The 19,006-nt window shown below is 50.3% G+C and overlaps 1 protein-coding gene across 1 annotated transcript in view; it reads right to left on the reverse strand.

Annotated features, from left to right (window-relative positions):
- Positions 1-1,510: 1,510 nt before the first annotated feature.
- AMFR (autocrine motility factor receptor) overlaps positions 1,511-19,006 on the reverse strand; it is a 44,846-nt gene continuing 27,350 nt past the window's right edge. Inside the window, exons 9-14 of the mRNA XM_002711526.6 lie at positions 18,306-18,496; positions 15,547-15,650; positions 11,088-11,222; positions 8,693-8,776; positions 3,736-3,920; positions 1,511-3,026 (exon numbers count right to left, since the gene is read on the reverse strand). Of these exons, the coding sequence (XP_002711572.3) occupies positions 2,879-3,026; positions 3,736-3,920; positions 8,693-8,776; positions 11,088-11,222; positions 15,547-15,650; positions 18,306-18,496 (847 nt within the window). The 3' untranslated portion in view covers positions 1,511-2,878. The remainder of the gene's footprint in view (positions 3,027-3,735; positions 3,921-8,692; positions 8,777-11,087; positions 11,223-15,546; positions 15,651-18,305; positions 18,497-19,006) is intronic.

Raw genomic sequence — 19,006 nt, forward strand, 5'->3', positions numbered from 1 at the left:
TTCTGCACGCACACCCCGCGTCCCTTCCCGGGCAGATGGTCTGCGGGCTGCAGTGAGAGCAGTCTACAGCTCCAAGAGCCTGCCTGAACGCACCAAGTAAGCCACCCGCGTGGGCCATCATTCTCCCTGACCCGTAAAAGCCTCCACATTTGTTAAAAACACAAAACTCAAGCAAGTGGCTGAGAACCCAAGAGGTCGGAGGGAGTAACAGCCGCTCCCACGGCCAGGCAGGGCAAGGGCACAGAAAGCCCACGTGCCACGGCCCAGCGGTGCAGCCTGTGTTCCATGGCAACATCGGGCACAAAAGCAAGCTGCCCACCCTTGCAGCAGCGGAAATGGCCAAGGGGGACTGGGCCGGGAAGCCCACCCACTCTCTGCCCTCAGCACCTATCCCAGGGGCCTCCAAATGACAAAAGCCAGGGGCCGGTGGTAGCAGCTAGAATCTTTAACTGTCTAGATGCAATTTAGGGGTGAACTTGGGGCTTGTCGGTCACTGTAGGCTAAGTAAAGCATTCTCCCTGCTCTGGTCACTGCCACGCTGTGATAGTCCAGTGATCCCAGGCCCTCTATCAATTTCCTCTTTCCACTTCATAAACCTGAGAAACTGGAGTTAGTGTCATCTCTAATGGGTATGCAACCTGCAAAGTAAAACAGACTCGGAGAAAGCAAAGTAGCCACCTCCTCCATACTTACCTTGAAAATAAATAAATAAATGTGGGGCCGGCGCTGTGGTGTGGTGGGCAAAGCCTACTCCTGCAGTGCCGGCATCCCACATGGGCACTGGTTCGAGTCCCAGCTGCTCCACTTCTGATCCAGCTCTCTGCTATGGCCTGGGAAAGCAGTGGAAGATGGCCCAAATGTTTCGGCCCCCACACTCGTGTGGGAGACCCGGAGGAAGCTCCTGGCTCCAGCCTTTTTTTTTTTTTTTTTTTTTTTGACAGGCAGAGTGGACAGTGAGAGAGACAGACAGAGAGAAAGGTCTTCCTTTGCTGTTGGTTCACCCTCCAATGGCCACCGCGGCCGGCGCACCGCGCTGATCCAAAGGCAGGAGCCAGGTGCTTCTCCTGGTCTCCCATGGGGTGCAGGGCCCAAGCACTTGGGCCATCCTCCACTACACTCCCTGGCCACAGCAGAGAGCTGGCCTGGAAGAGGGGCAACCGGGACAGAATCCGGCACCCCGACCGGGACTAGAACCTGGTGTGCCGGTGCCACAAGGCAGAGGATTAGCCTAGTGCTGGCTCCAGCTTTGACCTAGCCCAGCCCGGGCCATTACGGCCATTTGGGGAGTAAACCAGCAGATGGAAGACCTGTCTCTCCCTGTAACTCTGCCTCTCAAATAAATTTTTTTTAAATGAAATACTAGTATGAGGAGAAGAAAAATCCTGTCTGCCTTCTCCAACATACTGGAGAAAGCAAAACCCCCCCCAGCCAAAATGGTCCCCACAAAATCAGAGTTAATGTCCACCCCCCTGAAAGCAGCTGCCTCAACTCCCAGCGATACACAACACACTAAAAGTTTGCTTTTTATTATTATTATTGTTTTACAATGAAAACAAATAGCTATGCTCTCAGCAAAACAAAACAAATTTTAAAAATCACAGAGGTTTACTAACAGCATTTCAAAGTAAGGCTTTTCAAAGATTTATTGAAATAAATTACTTCTGCCTAAATATTTGTCTACCACCCTTTTTTCAATTACTTGTCAACATTCTAAAAACTTCCAGTTATGTAAAATACATTTAACTTTGCCAATAATTTTAGATAATACTGGGATTCTTCCCAAAAGGACTACCATAAAACTATGTTTCAAACATTAAAAAAAATTAATCCAATGGGACATAAAACTGAACTATGTAACCTATGATTGCGTGTTTCAAATCCCAAAAGTTAACTGCGTGAGGAATTTGAAGACTCAGGACCTGGGTCTGCTCCAAGGCATGTGGATTCAACCTGTTAGCTTTCTAGGTCTGGCGGACAGCCACGGCCAGGGATACACACAAGGTATCTATCTCTCAGTTCTTCCCTAAAGCCCTGCCCAGTGCACTCCCCACTCCCCCACCTGGCTCGGCCCACCTCTTTTCCGAAGACCAAACCCACAGGCTTTGGCACTGCCCGATGGGCCTGACCGAGGGGTTAAAACCATAAACCAAAGCTGGCTGCCACCCCCTTCCCCGTGTCCACAGGGCCAGGGAACGCGGAGGGGACGGGGGACACGGGTACACTCAGGACCTGCAGGAGCACCAGAGTTAACGGAAATAAAGCCAGCCGTGACCTGGGGCTCACACAGTCCCGATGTGGCGGGAGGGAAGGGCGTCGCCTTCTCACACTCTGCAGCCCCAAGCTTGCCCCTCCTCTGCTCCGGGCAGCAGACCACGGCCTTTCCCAAGATGCCCTGCTGGCCCCGAGGGTCCGGGACCCCCCTAGTCTGGCCTCTGACACCTCCTCTGCCTCCTCAGGTGTGACAGCAGGTGGCGGCGGTGGCGGCGGTGCGGCGCCAGGCTCGGCGGTGCCTCTGCTCGCTGCTGGCGATGCGCCCTCCCAGAGCACACAGCCTCCTGCCAGATGTGGCGCTAAGGACGCAGTATCTGCCGCTGGCGGGCGCCTGCCCACTTCCTCCTGATCGCTCCCCACCCCAACAAGTCAACGCCTACAGTGAAAATGTGCAGTGCTTTTAAGGGGAAGAGAATATCACATAGAAAGTATTACAGAGAAGAATTAAATCTGTCAGCCGTCCACACACTAGAAGACCACATGCTCTGTACAGCGGCAACGAGTCGGGCCCGCGGCGTCACACGGCAGCAGCACTGGGCAGCCTCTTCCGGCTGGGCGCAGGGCGCGGGGCTCAGGCGGCGGCGGCGGCCGAGGAGGGGCGGCGGCGCTAGGACGTCTGCTGCTTCTGCAGTCTGCGCTCGGCGGCGGCCGCCAGCATCCGCCGCCGCAGCGCCACGGGGTCGGGGGACGGGCCCGCGGGCGGGAGCAAGCTCTCGGCGGCCGCATCCTCTTCGGAGCTTTTGTTCAAGAAACGCCTGCGGAGGGATGAGACGCTCTGGCGCACGCGCAGCTCCCCGTCTCCCGGGCAACTTCATGAAAAAGACGCGGACCCTGACCCTGAGTGGAGCCTGAGTTCCCTGCACTGGGGCGGGCGGGACAAGTGACCGCTCCGCGCCCCTCTCCCTGCCCACCCCACCCAAGTCCCCACGCTCAGGCCACAAAACCCAGCCACTGACATAAACCTCGACACCCACGGCTCCAGCAGCAGCCACAGGGCAGGTGTGGCCCCAGATGTGCGCTCTGTGCTCACCTCTATGTTAGCTACAAGGCAGAGTGGTCAAGAGGGAGGACCCCGGAGCCAGCCGTCAGGCCCAGGCCAGCGTGAACCTCTCTAAGCCTCAGCTTCTTCAGCTGTAAGTCTGTCAAATGATTCTAACAATGCTCCCCCTTAGAGTCGTTTGAAGAGTTATTCATGAAAGGACCCGCTGGCACGCAAGCGCTGTCCGTGCGAGTGCGTCTGAAGATGCCCACAGGGACGCCAAAGCCCACCACAAGTTACCAGTCGGGCTCAGCGGGGCCGGACTCCTCCCGAGGGAGGCTTGAAGCCTGAGTTTTTAAGTGCCATGTAACGGTTGCCTGATGTCGCATCTTTAGTTAAAGTGGAAGTGGGCCTAACACGCTGATGACCCCGCCACAGGTCTCAGACCTGGATGTATGCCCACCGGGGCTGGGGAAGCCACTCACTTCCGAGCCTGCTGCAGGAGGTCGTCCTTGCGCTGTAGCAGCATGCGCTGTCTCTCGTCAGCAGACTTGGAGAAGCGGCTGCCCCGCGCCTCAAAGTCCTCCACCTCGCCGGGCTCTGCTTCCAACTCGCTGAAGTCCACGGGCTCCTCCAGGCGGGGATTGAGGTCCAGTGGCATGCGTTCCGCCTGGACACGGGAGAAACCAGAAGCAGCTGTGGGCACAGGCCCCCTCTACCTGGTAGAACACCCTGAGCACACGGCGCTCCTGGGGGACAGGTTGCCGTACGTGCCCCAGGGATCACTCCAAGCAGAGCCCGACCCCGTGAGACCTTCCATGTTAGTGCAGGAAGTAACTCAGGACCAGTCTGAAACACATCAGCATCTCCAAACTGAACGTATTCTTGGTAAAACCAAACTAACTGCGGCTTTGCATTCTGGGAATTTTCTTTCAATTCTACTAAATGCTAAAAAAATTTTTTTATATGGCTGGACATTAGCACATTAAAAATTTTCATTTCTCTATTTTTACTTATTTGAAAGGCAGAGAGATGAAAAGAGACAAATTCTCCATCTACTGGTTCACTCCCCAAATATTTGCAACAGCTGGGCCTTGGCCAGGCTAATGCCAGGAACCCAGAACTCAATCCGGTCTCCCCCTTGGGTGCCAGGGGCCCAAGTACCTGAGCTGTCACCTGCTGCCCACCAGGGTGCAGGAAGCTGGAATTAAAGTGGAGCCAGGACTCAAACCCAGGTACTCTGACATGGGATGCAGGTATCCCACAGTGCTACAACGCCGGCCCCCCAAGAGGTGTATTAACTGCTGTGCCAAATGCCTGCGCTGGCTCAAAAATGTAAACAAGCTGTTTGGTTTGTTTGCTTGTTTTTAGATTTATTTATTTAAAAGAGAGAGGGGAGAGACAGTGAGACCTAGCAACTGCCGATTCTTTCCCCAGACTGCCACAATGGCTGCAGCTGGGCCAGGTCGAACCCAGGAGCCAAGAACTCCATTTGGGTCTCCTATGTGGGTGGCAGGGGCCCAAGCACATGGGCCATCTTCTTTCCTTAGGCCGTTAAGCAAGAAGCTGGACTGGGAGCGGAGCAGCTGGGACATGAACAAGTGCCCACGTGGGACGCCGGCACTGCATGTGGTAGCTTCACCCACTCTGCCATGACGCCAGCCCCTACTGCACAACTGGTCTCTGAAAACAGGTAAAAAGGGTAAATGCTAAGGATCTTTTTAAAAAACAGAACACATGTTTCCTTGCATAATAAGACTTTAAAATAGGATGCTTTATTGGTTTTGGCTAAAGCCCTGAGGGAGACAACACCACCTAGATGCCCCACACCCTTAAGCAGGTGCCCAATCAGCTGTGCCGCTCACACCCCCAGGGGCAGGTCAGCATACTACCCACTCTGGCTTCATTGGGCTTTGTGGGGAGCGGCCAAGAGGCAGGCGACTTTACTTAGAGCTCCTGGTGTGTGACATTCGCTGTCACCCACTTTCACCTCTTTTTGCCTTCACCCAAGCCTGGGAAGAGGCTTTAAGAGAGCTTCAGGCATGGAACACCAAGACACTGTGGAAAAAAATGTCCTACATGAAGGATCTCTGTGAGTGAGACCCCAGTGGAAAGAAGGGGCCATCAAAGAAGGATGTACTTTTCTCTGAAGGGAGGAGAGAACTTCCGCTTTGCTGACAGCCTTGTCCAAATGCTGACAGAGTTTGTGGACTCAAAAGGCTTCCACAGCCTAGGCTCATGTCAAGAGCCTCAGGTGTGAGGCCAGCACTGTGGCGCAGTGGGTAAAGCTGCCGCTTGCAGTGCCAGCATCCCATATGGGTGCTGGTTCGAGTCCCGGCTGCTCTACTTCAGATCCAGCTCTCAGATGTGGCCTGGGAAAGCAGCAGATGGCTCAAGCATGGCCGGTGCCGCGGCTCACTAGGCTAATCCTCCACCTGCGGCGCTGGCACCCTGGTTCTAGTCCCAGTTGGGGCGCCGGATTCTGTCCAGTTGCTCCTCTTCCATTCCAGCTCTCTGCTGTGGCCTGGGAAGGCAGTGGAGGATGGCCCGAGTGCTTGGGCTCTGCACCTGCATGGGAGACTGGGAGGAGGTACCCGGCTCCTGGCTTTGGATTGGTGTAGCTCGCCAACCGTGGCGGCCATTTGGGGGGTGAGCCAATGGAGGGAAGACCTTTCTCTCCTCTCTCTCTAACTCTGCCTGTCAAAAAAAAAAAAAAAAAAAAAAAAGATGGCCCTAACCCTAACCCTAACCCGAACCCTAACCCTAACCTAACCTACGGTTAGGTTACGTCGGGTTAGGGTTACGGTCAGGGTCAGGGTCAGGGTCAGGGTCAGGGTCAGGGTCAGGGTCTCCCGTGTGGGAGACTCAGAGAAGCTACTGGCTTCGGATTGGCACTGCTCCAGCCGTTAAAGCCAATTAGGGAGTGAACCAGTGGATGGAAGACTGCGCTCTCTCTCTCTCTGCCTCTCCTTCTCTCTCTAACTCTGACTTTCAAATAATAAATCTTTAAAAAAAAAAAAAAAAAAGAGCCTCGGGTGGTCGCTGTCATCATACATGAGAGTGTTGACTGTTAAATTAACAACAGGGGTCACTGTGTACTAACTCCTCATGCAGGACCTCTATCCTCAATGAGCCGCATTATGAGAGTTAACTCTAAAACTAGTTCTCAAACAATTTGTGTGTGCGAATTGTTGAAATCTGAGTATAGAGTTGGTCTTCTGTGCACAAAGTTACCTGAAAATGAATCTGAACAGAGAATGGGACTGGCAAGGGGAGAGGGAGGCAGGGAGGGAGTGGGGCAGGGCAGGTATGCTGGGAAGGATCACTATATTCCTAAAGTTGTACATCTGAAATTTGTATTCCTTAAAACATAAATTAAACAAATAATACAATTAAAAAAAAAAAGTGCATGTGGAGAGCTGGAATTGTATCTACAGCCTAGGGATACGTGGCCAGGGGCCGGATCACCTGAGCAACCTGAAAGAAAGAAACTGGCTGTAGCATACAAGAGGGAGGCAGGGCTACGATGGAGCAAGTTCCTTGTCTACGGGTGGGAGGAGACACGGTGTGTCCTGCAGGAGGGCATCAGTCTAAGGTTGATGCAAATAACTCTGCCCAAAAAGACCTCCTGGAGGAGGGAGGGACACCCCGGGGAGGTACAGTGGTCAAAAACAGCCAGCCCAAGTTCAAAGGGAGTCTGAGATTTCTGGAGCTAAGTGGAGCAAGGAGACAGGTAACATCTACACACACTGCACACACACACGCACAGGCTGGGGTCACGTCACCCCCATCCTAACTCTCTCGCCCAAGCCTCACCTGGGTGTGCTAATGTGTGTGTGGGTTGGGGAGGGAGATGGAAGAAAGACCCCTGACCAGTGGCTCTGTGGAGGCTGCTGGGCCTGCCTGAAGGCCTGAGCTGGGTGCGGCAGGCTGAACAGCAGGAGGAGCCAAGGTGACCCAACCACTGGGCTACACTGAGGTTTTACTCAGTGATGGTTATCCAAGGACTTTAAATGTTTTCACAGCAAGCATCCTTGTAAACACTTTCCTCCATTATATTTAAGGGACTCCGAAATCTCTGTATTAACTCTGACAAAGAGCTGGAGATCAACAAAGAAACAGAACGTTCTGTATCCACAGATAACCCCAAGCCAGTCCAGTGTCCATATCTCAGCTAAGACACAAAAAAGAAATGCACCCCTCTTCAGAAGCCACAAACTTTTTAAATGATACAAATCCAGTTATGGATTTGGATATGAAAATTTAAACCAGAAACTGACTTGAAAAACTAACAGCTTCTACCTTTCCCTCTCTGCAGAGAAAAACACAAGCAGGGAAAGCAGCCTGCCTGCCACTGACGACAGCCACTGCCACCCTGGCCACAGGGGCAGGCAGGCCACACCTGCGGGAAGCCCTGTACATCACACACACACACACACACACACACACAGCACTGCTTGCTTTTATTTTTGGCCTATTAAAAACAGGATTTGAAAGTACAGCACTCAATAAAGCAAACAGGAAGTTCAGAGAAGGGGCAGGAACTGGGGCACTCGAGAGCACAGGGTGTAGGGCTGGGGGCACAGCAGAAGGCACAGGAGCTGCTTTCGCTTCAGGGCAGCCAAGCAAGTCACCCACAATGGATGTCCAGACAGGTCAGGTTCCCAAGACAGGAAGGCTGCACCCACCCTTACCCAGCACAGGACGGCTTGGTTTTGCTAAAGGTATGGAAACACCTGAACTCCTCATTCGTGAGGACAGAGGAGAGTAACTCAGTGGCCTGGAGCGCTGGCCCAGAGGCGTCCCCTTCCAGGTTTTGATGGGCCCAGTCACCCTCTGAGTCCTGGGCCCAGCTTCCTTCCACACTCCCTGTGGCCCACTCGAGCTCATGGTGGCAGAGTTGGCCTACGGGAGCGCAAGGCCTTTCTCTCCAGGACAGGGGGGCGTGCACCAGGGAGCTGGCTGCAGGCCACAGCGTGAGCACAGCTTAATTAGTTAGCCTTTAAGGAGACAGGGATGGTCATGTGGCACAGCAAGTTAAGCCACCACTTGAGAAATCTGTACCCCATACAAAAGTACCTGGTTCAAGTCCTGGTTCCACTCTCCATTCCAACTTCCTGCCAAGGAACAGCCTGGGAGGCACAGGTGCCTGGGTCCCTGCCACCCACATGGGAGACCCTAATGGGAGTTCCAGGTTCCTGGCTCTGGTCTGGCCCAGCTCTGGCTGTTGAAGCATCTAGGAGTGACCCAATGGATAGGAGATCCCTGTTTCTAATAAATAAAAATTTAAACAAACAATAGAACTACGGAGACAACCCCAGCCCCTGGTCTTCTGGACTCCCATCCACGTCCCACAAACGTCAGGACTGAAGACAATCAATGCCAAGCACCAAACTCCTCCTCCACAACCCCCGTGTTCTCTCCCCAGTGTGCAGCGCTTACCTGAGGAGAAACTTCGTTCTCGTCCTGGTCACTGCTTGGCCTTTCCACAGGACTGGTCAACGCAGGCCTCACGCCGTCTGACCGCTGAAAGAAACACAGGACCACCCACAGTGCAGTCACTCACAGGCACAGGGAAACCCCAAGGACAGAGGGAACTGCAGTCCCCTGCACAGACTACAAATTTGGTACAGCATCAAAGAAATTAAAATGCTACCAAGATCAAAGGCAAGACAAAGAAGCCTGCGGCCTCCAGCAGCCCTCCAAGCTGGGAGTGAGCCACTGGCTCTGTGTTAACAACAGTGATTTTCAGAAAGAGTGAAACAGCAGCAAACAACACTGCTGGCCACTTAGCTTTGTGCGTGGCCCCTGGGAAACCCGTGGCAGTCAGCTCATCTACCTTCTTCACATCCTGTGAAACAGGTCTTGCTGTCACACTCACTTTTAGGCAGTTTAAGGTCATGACCAACACTGTTGATGCTCTGGGGAGCTGCCCCTGTCCCTTTTGGTCCCCCCACCTCTACATTTGCTGGCTCGTATCTCTCTTTGCCTGAGGACTTTGTTTGGCCACATGAGGTAGAGGCAGCCCTTGGCCAGTGAACCACCTTGGGGGAGGGATAATACATTTCCCACTGGGTCCCAGAGGTGCCACGTGGGATGGAGCTTAAGTCAAAGCAGTAGCATGCTTGATAACAAATGCCTTCCCTGCCCCATTTCACATCCCCACCTGCTACCAGTGTTTCCTGGGATCACTTCCAAATCAACTACTTGCTGTCAAATCCTTGTCTCAGGGCCTGCTTCAAGGGAATTCACAGCCAACAGCCAGGTCAAATATCGGAGACCCAGGAACTGTATCTCCTACCTTAGCCCATGGGATTTCAAAGAGCATATTATTTCTCTTTCTCTCTAAGATTTATGTTATTTATTCGAAAGGCAGGGTTACAGAGAGAGGAGCAGGAGAGAGGGAGATCTACCATCCACTGGTTCACTGCCAAAATAGCCGCAATGACCAGGGCTAGTCCAGCCTGAAGCCAGGAACCAAGAGCCAGGAGCTTCTTCCAGGTCTCCCATGTGGGTACAGGGTCCCAGGGACTTGGGACCGCCTTCCACTGCTTTCCCAGGTGCATTAGCAGGGAGCTGGATCACAAGTGGAGCAGCCAGGACTCAAATGGCACCCATATGGGATGCCAGCACTGCAGGCCATAGTTTAATCCGCTGCACCACAGCATGAGCTGCATCTTTCTCTCTTCAGACTATCAAATCCTTTAGTTTTGTGAAGAGATTTCCAAATATTTTTGCATACTGAAATCAAAATATCTGGTAGATTATCCCTGATAGTATATATGAATTCCTTAGTCCTGCTGGAAAACTTGTCTATGCTAATAACTCTAGTATTCATCAAAAAGACAGGAGGCAGACACTTGGCTTAGCAGTTCAGACACCACTTGGGACGCTTCCCCGCCTGTCAGAGCGCCTGGGTTTGAGTCCGGCTGGGGTCCTGATTCCAGCTCTGGCGAACGTGTAGCCTGGCGGGCAGCAGCAATGGACTAAGTCTGAATCCTCATCACTCATGTCGATTCCTAGACTGAGTTCCCAGTTCCCAGGTTTGACCTGGCCTAATCCCAACTACTAAGGGCATTTGAGGAGTGAACTAATGGATGGAAGATCTCTCTCCCTGCATCTCGAACACATTTCTAAAAATTAAAAGAGGTACAGAATGGGCCAGGAGTTCTAAACTTTTAGTAGGAAGTCAAAAATGCCACAGATCGACGTGAACTGTACCTAACGGAAGATCACACCAACATGCAAAGTCAACCAGGCACAGATGGCATCACTTCCCAGAGCAGGGGCCTAGGATGGCAGCCCTGCTGTCAAATGCACCCCTCCTCCTGTTTCTGCAAATAAAGGTTTATTGAAACACAGTCTTGCTCATTCATTCACACACCCGGGATCTTCAAAAAGTTCATGAAAAATGTGTGTTATGAAAAAGCTAAACAGATTTCAAAATATTTTCCACCCAAGCAAACTGATCTTTTAATTTTGCTTTTCCATGAACTTTCTGAAGCGTCCACATATTAGCCATGGCTGCTTTAGTTGCAACAGACTGTGTGGCTGACAAAGCCTAAAATATTTACTATCTGCCCTTTACAGAAAAACACCTTCAACCCCTGTGTGACAGTAGCTGGTGCAGGCTGATCTGGGGATTACATCTGTACAAAAAGTCAAATACCTCTGTCCTCATCTTTGGTGTGCCTGCCCTCATTTATAAACTAGGGACAGAGAGTTTTTCTACATCAAATCACAAATGGTATCAGTTGAGTAATTAAGAAGGTTAATTGAGAGGATTAAGCCTTGTGGAGACAGAATCCATTTGTTATGCTTGAAACCCCAGTTTCACCTGTGTAGGGAAAGGTACTTGAATCCGTCCTTCTAAAATGTTGTCGGTCGTTATTTCCACGGAGCGTGTGAGCTGGAGGTCCTGCAGCACCAGGTGGTATGGCACCTGGGGAAACATCTCTTGAATCTGATGAGCCTGTAGGAATACCAAACACAGAAACACTCACTCGCAACGGTTACTCACTGAGGTCTGAATGCATGGCAGCCCTTGGGCGGCTGATGTGGCACAATGCCACAAACACAGGTGAGGAGGCCACCCTGCTCTGCAGATCACCTTCAAATACAATCCCATCAGTATTTTTCCAGGATGCCAAACAGGCAGCTGGGGACAGCATGTATCCCAAAGCAAACAGAATGCAGAAAGCCAGCTGCATCCCAAGGTAGGATCAAGTAGATACTTTAGTTTTGAAAAGTATTCATTTTACCCTGGGTATATAAATGTTAAAAGGCATGTTGTCCCTTCTCTGAGGAGAGAAGATCTCCACCATGGGAGATCTGCTCGTGGTCTCTCCCTCTCTCCACCTACAAAACGAGAACCAGATAGCGAAAGGCCTCCAAGGCTTCTGGAGAGCCCCTAGCGCCAAGCTCCCTCGGCAACCAGATAAAAACCCAGCCTTATGTGCGCCCTGCGCACAGTCTCTTCAGAGACTGTCACCACCTCTTTGCTTCAATAAAGCAACCTGTCTCTGCTGAGGTCAGTTCTTTCTCCTTTCTGTCTCATCCCTGGGGGTACAAAAAGCCAGAACCCCGAGCTATTCTAAACCTAACAAATGTGTTCTCCTTAAAGATACAATTCTTAAAAGGAAAAACTTGAAATATATACACAAGGACAAAATTCAAATACATAATATTAAGTGAGAGAAGCCTGACTACAACATCATGGAACAGGCAAACTCTGAGATAAGTGGTTACCAGGGGCTAGGGCTGGGGGAAAGGAGGTGACCAATAAGAGGTCCCATGGGGCCGGCGCTGTAAAGCCAGTAAAGCTGCTGCCTGCATTGCTGGCATCCCATATGGGTGCTGGTTCGAGTCCCAGCTGCTCCACTTCCAATTCGGCTCTCTGCTCTGGCCTGGAAAAGCAGAAGACAGCCAAAGTCCTTGGGCCCCTGCACCTGTGTGAGAGATGGGAAGAAACTCCTGGCTTCTGGGTTCAGATTGGCACAACTCCAACCACTGCAGCCAACTGAGGAGTGAACCAGCGGATGGAAGACTTCTCTCCCTGTCTCTCCTTCTCTGTGTAATTCTGACTTTCAAATAAATAAATAAATAAATCTTAAAAAACAAAAAAAGGCCCCATGGGACTTGAGGGACTGGGGAATGGAATTGTTCTAGGTGTTGATTATGGTGAGGGGGATATATTGATTATGTCTGAGTTGAACTGGATACTCTAGAGAGTGTATTTTTACTGCATGCAAACTGTCTCAATCTGAAGAAAAAAAAAAAAAAAAACAAAGATGTAAGGAATACAAATCCCTAACACTTCCCTCCCCTGGAGCCGCAGCTTTCAAGCTCTGAGGCGGACGTGTGTCTAAGGGGGCAGGCGTCGCATCGGGCATACCACTGTTCAGACTTCCTTCTAAGCAGCTCCAGACGGTCTCTGTTTTTCACAAACATATTTATTTTACAACTTCTTACTTCCAGGTTTATGTGTGGAAAAGTCCCAATGATTGAAATACGAAAGTGAGACACACACAAGTCAACTACTGGGCTGCTAGCTCCCAAGGAGCATCTCCTCACACAACGCAAAGAGGTGGAATGCGTCTCCGCATCACGGCCTGTGCAGTCACGCAGCTGGCACAGAGCTCTGCTGGGAGCTGCCTGGGACGGGCACCAGCTAGACAAGCAGAGCCCAGAAGGTCCCAGGACCCCCACCTCCCAGGGTCCCTGTGCTGAAAATTTTTCCCCCAGGTCAAATCAAAGCTACCTGGGGAAGAGTGCATCAGCACTACCACAGTCAAGTAAAATCACTTCCTCTCTTTATTCTTAAACAGCCTCTCCACTGTTTCTCAAAAAAAAAAAAAAAAAAAAAAAAAGTGTAAGATTCATTTTACCAGACCAGCACTTCTCTACCAAAAACTCCAGTAACTTAAATAGTGGATCTTAAAAAAAAGAGCACGGTTCCAGTACATTAGTTGTGTTAAAAATAGTCTGCTCCACATCACTGCAGTACAGGAGGAAGTACAGGGCCTGCCAGAGAACTCAAAACACACCAGCTCCCAGAAAGGTTGCATGCCCAGGACGTCTGATCCTTGAAGGAGGAGGTGGCCACCTGCAGAGCTGCGACAGCTGCCTGACCCACAGTACACACAGAAGCTGCCAGGAGCCGGCAACGGCCATGCTGACTGCTGCACTTCAAGGACACCTGTGCCACCGCGAAGCCACTCTCACTTTCTGCTGATGACCAGGCTGGGGACATCACAGAGGAAGCAGGAGCCATGACTTCTGCTGTTGTTTCCTTTTCTATGGTGGTCAAAAGCCAGTAAGATTTACATCTGAACTACCTTTAGGGCAAAGTGTATTAACTAGATGCACACTGCTGTGGAAGAGATCTTTAGAACCTTTTCATCTTGCAAAATCAAGAATCCACTAAAGAACAACTATCCCTTTCCGGCTGGTCCTAGCCTTGGGCAGCCACCATTCTACTTTCTGTTTGTCTTGTCAGGTGTCTCGTAAGCACGGAATCATGCAGCATTTGTCTTTGTGTGACTGGCTCATTTCACTAGGCAGTGTCCTCAAGGCTCACCATGATTTAGCCTGTGATAGGGGTTCCCTCTTGAAGACTGGGTAATATTCCACTGACTGTGCATGCCACATTTTCTTTAGTCAGTCACCTTTGGTTTTTTCCCTTCACGGCTACTAAGAGACGTGCCCTCCTTTTAAGCCAAGCCTCAGAAGATGAGCCTTGTAGCCACATCCACCCGCTCCCGCCAACAGCAAACCCCTCTCCCCTGCTGCAGCTCCCAGCCCCATCTCCCATCACAAGGACTTCTTCCTTCTGTCAACTTTTCTGTTTGTTCTGAACCACTGATCTGCTTTCCAGAGACCATTCCCACCTCATTCCGAACAGCCTTCGGACTCCTGGAGAAGACTTGGGTTGTGACTGTCAAATGGCTACAGGAACAGTGTAGACGAATCTGGAAGTTAAAAACTCACAGCGGCCCAGGAGCTCCACCAGGTGCCTCCAGTACACATCTGAGGACAATCCCGTCAAGCCTCCAGCTTAACAAGAGTCAGCCCCCAGGAAAAACTAGTTCATCAAACCCACTCTTCCAGGGTGTGAGCAAGCTTCTCTGACCTGGGCGAAGCAACAGCCCACTCCAGCTAACTGTCGCTTCAGGGTGGGAGAAGACATCCTGTCCCGCCAGAGGAGACCCAGAAGCACTGGAGACTCGCAGTCCAGGGGCACAGGCTCAGCAAGGACTGAGACCCAATCACGGGGCTGCAGGATGCTTCCCCTCCCTGGACAGTGCAGCCCCACATTGCTAATGGCCTGTTCACCACAGTGCTTTTACACAGCACATCACGCTTGTGATCAAGAAACGATTCCTCCTCTACACTAGCCTTTACCCACACACCCTACACACCGAGTCCCTGTCGCCACCAGCTGTTATTTCACCTGTTTGTGTTTATTTTAATCTGCCTCCCCAACTAGAATCTGCCCTCCTAGAGAGTAGGACTCCTGTCTACCTTGTGACATTGAGGGGCTATGCTCAGGGACAGAATTTCACATAAATCTGCTCAATAAACAAAGTTAATTAACGAACAAATGAATGAAATGAGCTTCTGAAGTATCAGCCAGGTTAGTCCAGGTCGGCCAGAGGCCCCAGCTCAAGTAGGATTAAGGCAGTTTGTATTTTCAGACTTCTGTATTTATTACAACAATAAACTCTAGATTCCAACAATGGTGAAACAAGTTTCTCCATCATTGTGAAAACAAACACACACAAACCTTTGGAAAAATACAATATCCTTGAATCAACAAACATACCTAAAAATCTCAAGGTACGCATACATGCACACATGCAAACACACACGCGTACCCACACTCATATTTTTGAGGGGAAAGCGGGGACAGGGAACCAAAAACCACAACTGGTAAGCCTCATGTAATTTTTAATAAAAGGTACATGGTTCACTCCTGCCAGTAATTCCCCAAAAACATTTTGGCTAAAAGCTAAGAGTCTCCGGTAGCCTGGAGCAGAACAAAATGAGCCTAGTGGTTCTCAGGAAAGGTCAGACTACCTGCCACAGACGAAAAATAAAGGCTGGCTTCCGAACTGGTTCCAAAATTTAAAACACAGAAATGTAAGGGCCCCAGTGTATTTTTTAAAGACCCTCGAATGTCCTGCTATTCTGCCAAAGAGTAAAACCAACAGGGTTCACATATACTACCCACATCTGCCACTCTTCATTCCCTCCGAACCACTAGTCGTCTTCTGAAAGCAGTCAGGGGTCCTTACCATCGCATTAAGCTGCGAGTTGCTTGCCTGTGTAATGCCAAGGATGTTGGTGGTGTGCATCACTTCAACAGAAAAACTCGGCAACCAGCTTGCAATCCGGGACCCTAAAGCAAAAGAGAAGCGGGCACATGTTTTAGAGCCCTGACACTCTCCTATGACATCCAGAGCCAGCCACTCCAACAGCAGCTAGTATTCAGAGGGCTGGCTTTATGCCAGGCCTTTTGTGCCCCACATGGCACACGTGTCTCACAGGGATTAGAGGCCACCCTACATGGCACCTTCTGCCATCGTTCTCATTTTATCCTTAGAAATATGGCCCTCCGGCGCTGTGCCACAGCAGGTTAAAGCCCTGGCCTGAAGCATCAGCATCCCATATGGGTGCTGGTTCTAGTCCGGCTGCTTCTCTTCCGATCTAGCTCTCTGCTGTGGCCTGGGAAAGCAGTAGAAGACGGCCCAAATCCTTGGGCCCCTGCACCCACATAGGAGACCCGGAGGAAGCTCCTGGCTCCTGATCGGCACAGCTCTGGCCATTGCGGTCATCTGGGGAGTGAACCAGCAGATGGAAGACCTCCCCCCACCGCCTCTCCTCTAACTCTGACTTTCAAATAAATAAATAAATCTTTAAAAAAAAAATAAATTACGGCCCTGGCCTCCATGGTCTTTGGTTCACACCAGTAACTAGATAACCATGTTAACTTGCCTAAGATCAAGTTTAATTACGATAGCCAGGATGCAGAGAGTCGGGTATGAGACCATTTTATCACTTGTTCCTCCTTTGCAGGGGCTCTTGATCCACTCAACTCCCAACTCACTCTCCACCTAGACTTCCATGCCTCAACAGCTGCCACAACAGATGAGTTTCTGCTCCTTTCATTCACGATCCAGAAACTATTATTCATTTTCACAATTATTTTTATGATGTATTTTCTCCTTAAGAATATGACTTAAGGCCGGTGCCGCGGCTCAACAGGTTAATCCTCCGCCTAGTGGCGCCGGCACACCGGGTTCTAGTCCCGGTCGGGGCGCCGGATTCTGTCCCGGTTGCCCCTCTTCCAGGCCAGCTCTCTGCTGTGGCCAGGGAGTGTAGTGGAGGATGGCCCAAGTACTTGGGCCCTGCACCCCATGGGAGACCAGGATAAGTACCTGGCTCCTGCCATCGGATCAGCGCGGTGCGCCGGCTGCAGCGCGCCGGCCAAGGCGGCCATTGGAGGGTGAACCAACGACAAAGGAAGACCTTTCTCTCTCTCTCACTGTCCACTCTGCCTGCCAAAAAATAAAAAAATAAATAAAAAAATAAAAGAATATGACTTAAAATCCTTGGCTTGGGGGCAGGTATTTGGCAGAGTGAATTTAGTCACTGCTTGGGATACCCATATCCCATTTTGGAGTGTCAGGTTAGAGTCCTGGCTACTCCATTTCTCATCCAGGTTCCTGCTAATGCATCCTGGTAGGCATTAGATGATGGCGCAGATGCTTGGGCCCCTGCCACCCAAATGGGAGACCCAGAATAAGTTCCAGGTTCCTGGCTTCAGCTTGGCCCAGCCCTGGCTGCTGTGGGCATTTGGGGAGTGAACCAGCAGATGAAAGACCTTTCTCTCTCTCTCTCTCCCTGTCACTATACCTTCAAGTAAATTAAAATAAATAAACATTAAATAAAAAATATCTTGGTTTTATGATTCAAAATTATTGTCAAAGCATTCAACAACATTGGCTTTTGGACTAAGGCACCAATAAGCTGGTTGCAAGCACATTTTTCACTCCTTCACAAAGGAGAACTGAGGCAAAGAGAAAAGTGAGCAAATGGCCATCTCAAAGACCTTGTCAACCAAAATGTACCCATTTTTAAAAAAATGTATACTGCATGTACTTAATTGGGAGAAATAAAGTTGACTAAGTTTTTAGCAATAATCAGTCATAAAGTAACACTGCATAGCTAGGTTCTACTTTCAAGACCTATTAGAACTTTTCAGAAGTTTTACCTAGCAGAGGCCTTAATTAACAGTCAAGAAACCAGTCCCTGTACACCACCAGCATCCTGGGCCCGGCTGGCCAGGCGGTCTCTCTTCTACTACCTGGGAGACTTCACCTACTCCCTCGGTGCTCTCAGGGACTCCACCAGCAGGCTACCATTCCTACCACACTCCACCTTCAGAAACGCCATCAGAGATCTCATCGGCACTTCCTCCCAACAAAATTCCAGGGAAGCCTGTTTCACAGTAGTTAATTAGAATCATAAACTCACAGAATTCAGTGGTATTGAAACTGATGAAAATCAGTAACAGCTCGATGTAATTAAGGAAAGGGAAGGATCAGAATTTTAAATATGCTTTTGACTACAACTCCTTTCACCAATACTGGGTGGCAGAATATTTATATTTTATGGACAAAGCATCTCTCTGATTCTGCATCTGCTACTCAATGATCGTTTTTTATATGCTTGATACTACGGCAGTGCAATAAATGATTAGCCAAGGTTAACTGTTAAACTGATTGAATATGCTCCTTGAAGGTACCTCCCTGCTCCTACTTCTCCCATATTGACACCGAATTTAACAAAATGTCTGGCACAGAGTAACCCCTCAGTTCTTCCGTCTACCCACCTAACTACCTACGTATCTATCTCCTCATTCATCCTGTACTCCTCCAATGAAACAGAAATATAATATTAAACTGGTCTGGACAGGGTGTTTATAAGGAAAACAGCATCCCTTGGAGGAGAAAACCTCTTGAGCACAGTTTTGAAGTTAAACCCAACTAACCATCGAAGTGGAAGAAGTGGTTGTGCTGGTTTAAGCGAGGTCTGCCTTCAGCAGCTGCTACCGGAACCAAATTCTCATCCAAGTTCTCTGCTTGATGGTCCTCCCTGACACGATTACTGTCAGCGATGTTGAGAGACATTCTGCATGTTGGACATGAGGTATCTTGTTCTAGCCAGGAACGAAGACAGGAACTAACAAAAAGTCCAAAATAAGATACATGAACATTCTCAATTGTTCCATAGCAGGTTTTGTGACAATTCACCAAAGTACTCTGAATGTATCAAATGTGTTCCAATTTTACTTTTTATTTGCCACCAGTGACAGTTAAGCGTTGAGACTTTACTTCCTGCCATCCTGACTCTTAACACTCAGATACTCCCAGCACACTCTGGTGTGAACACTCTTCCCCATCTGCAGTTATCTACCCAGATCCAGGTCACAACCCCATTTCAAAATGCATGGCTCGGCCAGCGCCATGGCTCACTCGGCTAATCCTCCACCTGCCGCGCCAGCATCCCAGGTTCTAGTCCTAGTTGGGGCACCGGGTACTAGTCTTGGTTGCTCCTTTTCCAGTCCAGCTCTCTGCTGTGGCCCGGGAGGGCAGTGTAGGATGGCCCAAGTGCTTGAGCCCCTGCACCCGCGTGGGAGACCAGGAGGAAGCACCTGGCTCCTGGCTTTGGATCAGCACAGCTCCGACCATT

The sequence above is a fragment of the Oryctolagus cuniculus genome, chromosome 18, assembly GCF_051225735.1.
Source record: "Oryctolagus cuniculus isolate XC-2025 breed Fujian yellow rabbit chromosome 18, ASM5122573v1, whole genome shotgun sequence".
NCBI classification, from domain to species: Eukaryota; Metazoa; Chordata; class Mammalia; order Lagomorpha; family Leporidae; genus Oryctolagus; species Oryctolagus cuniculus.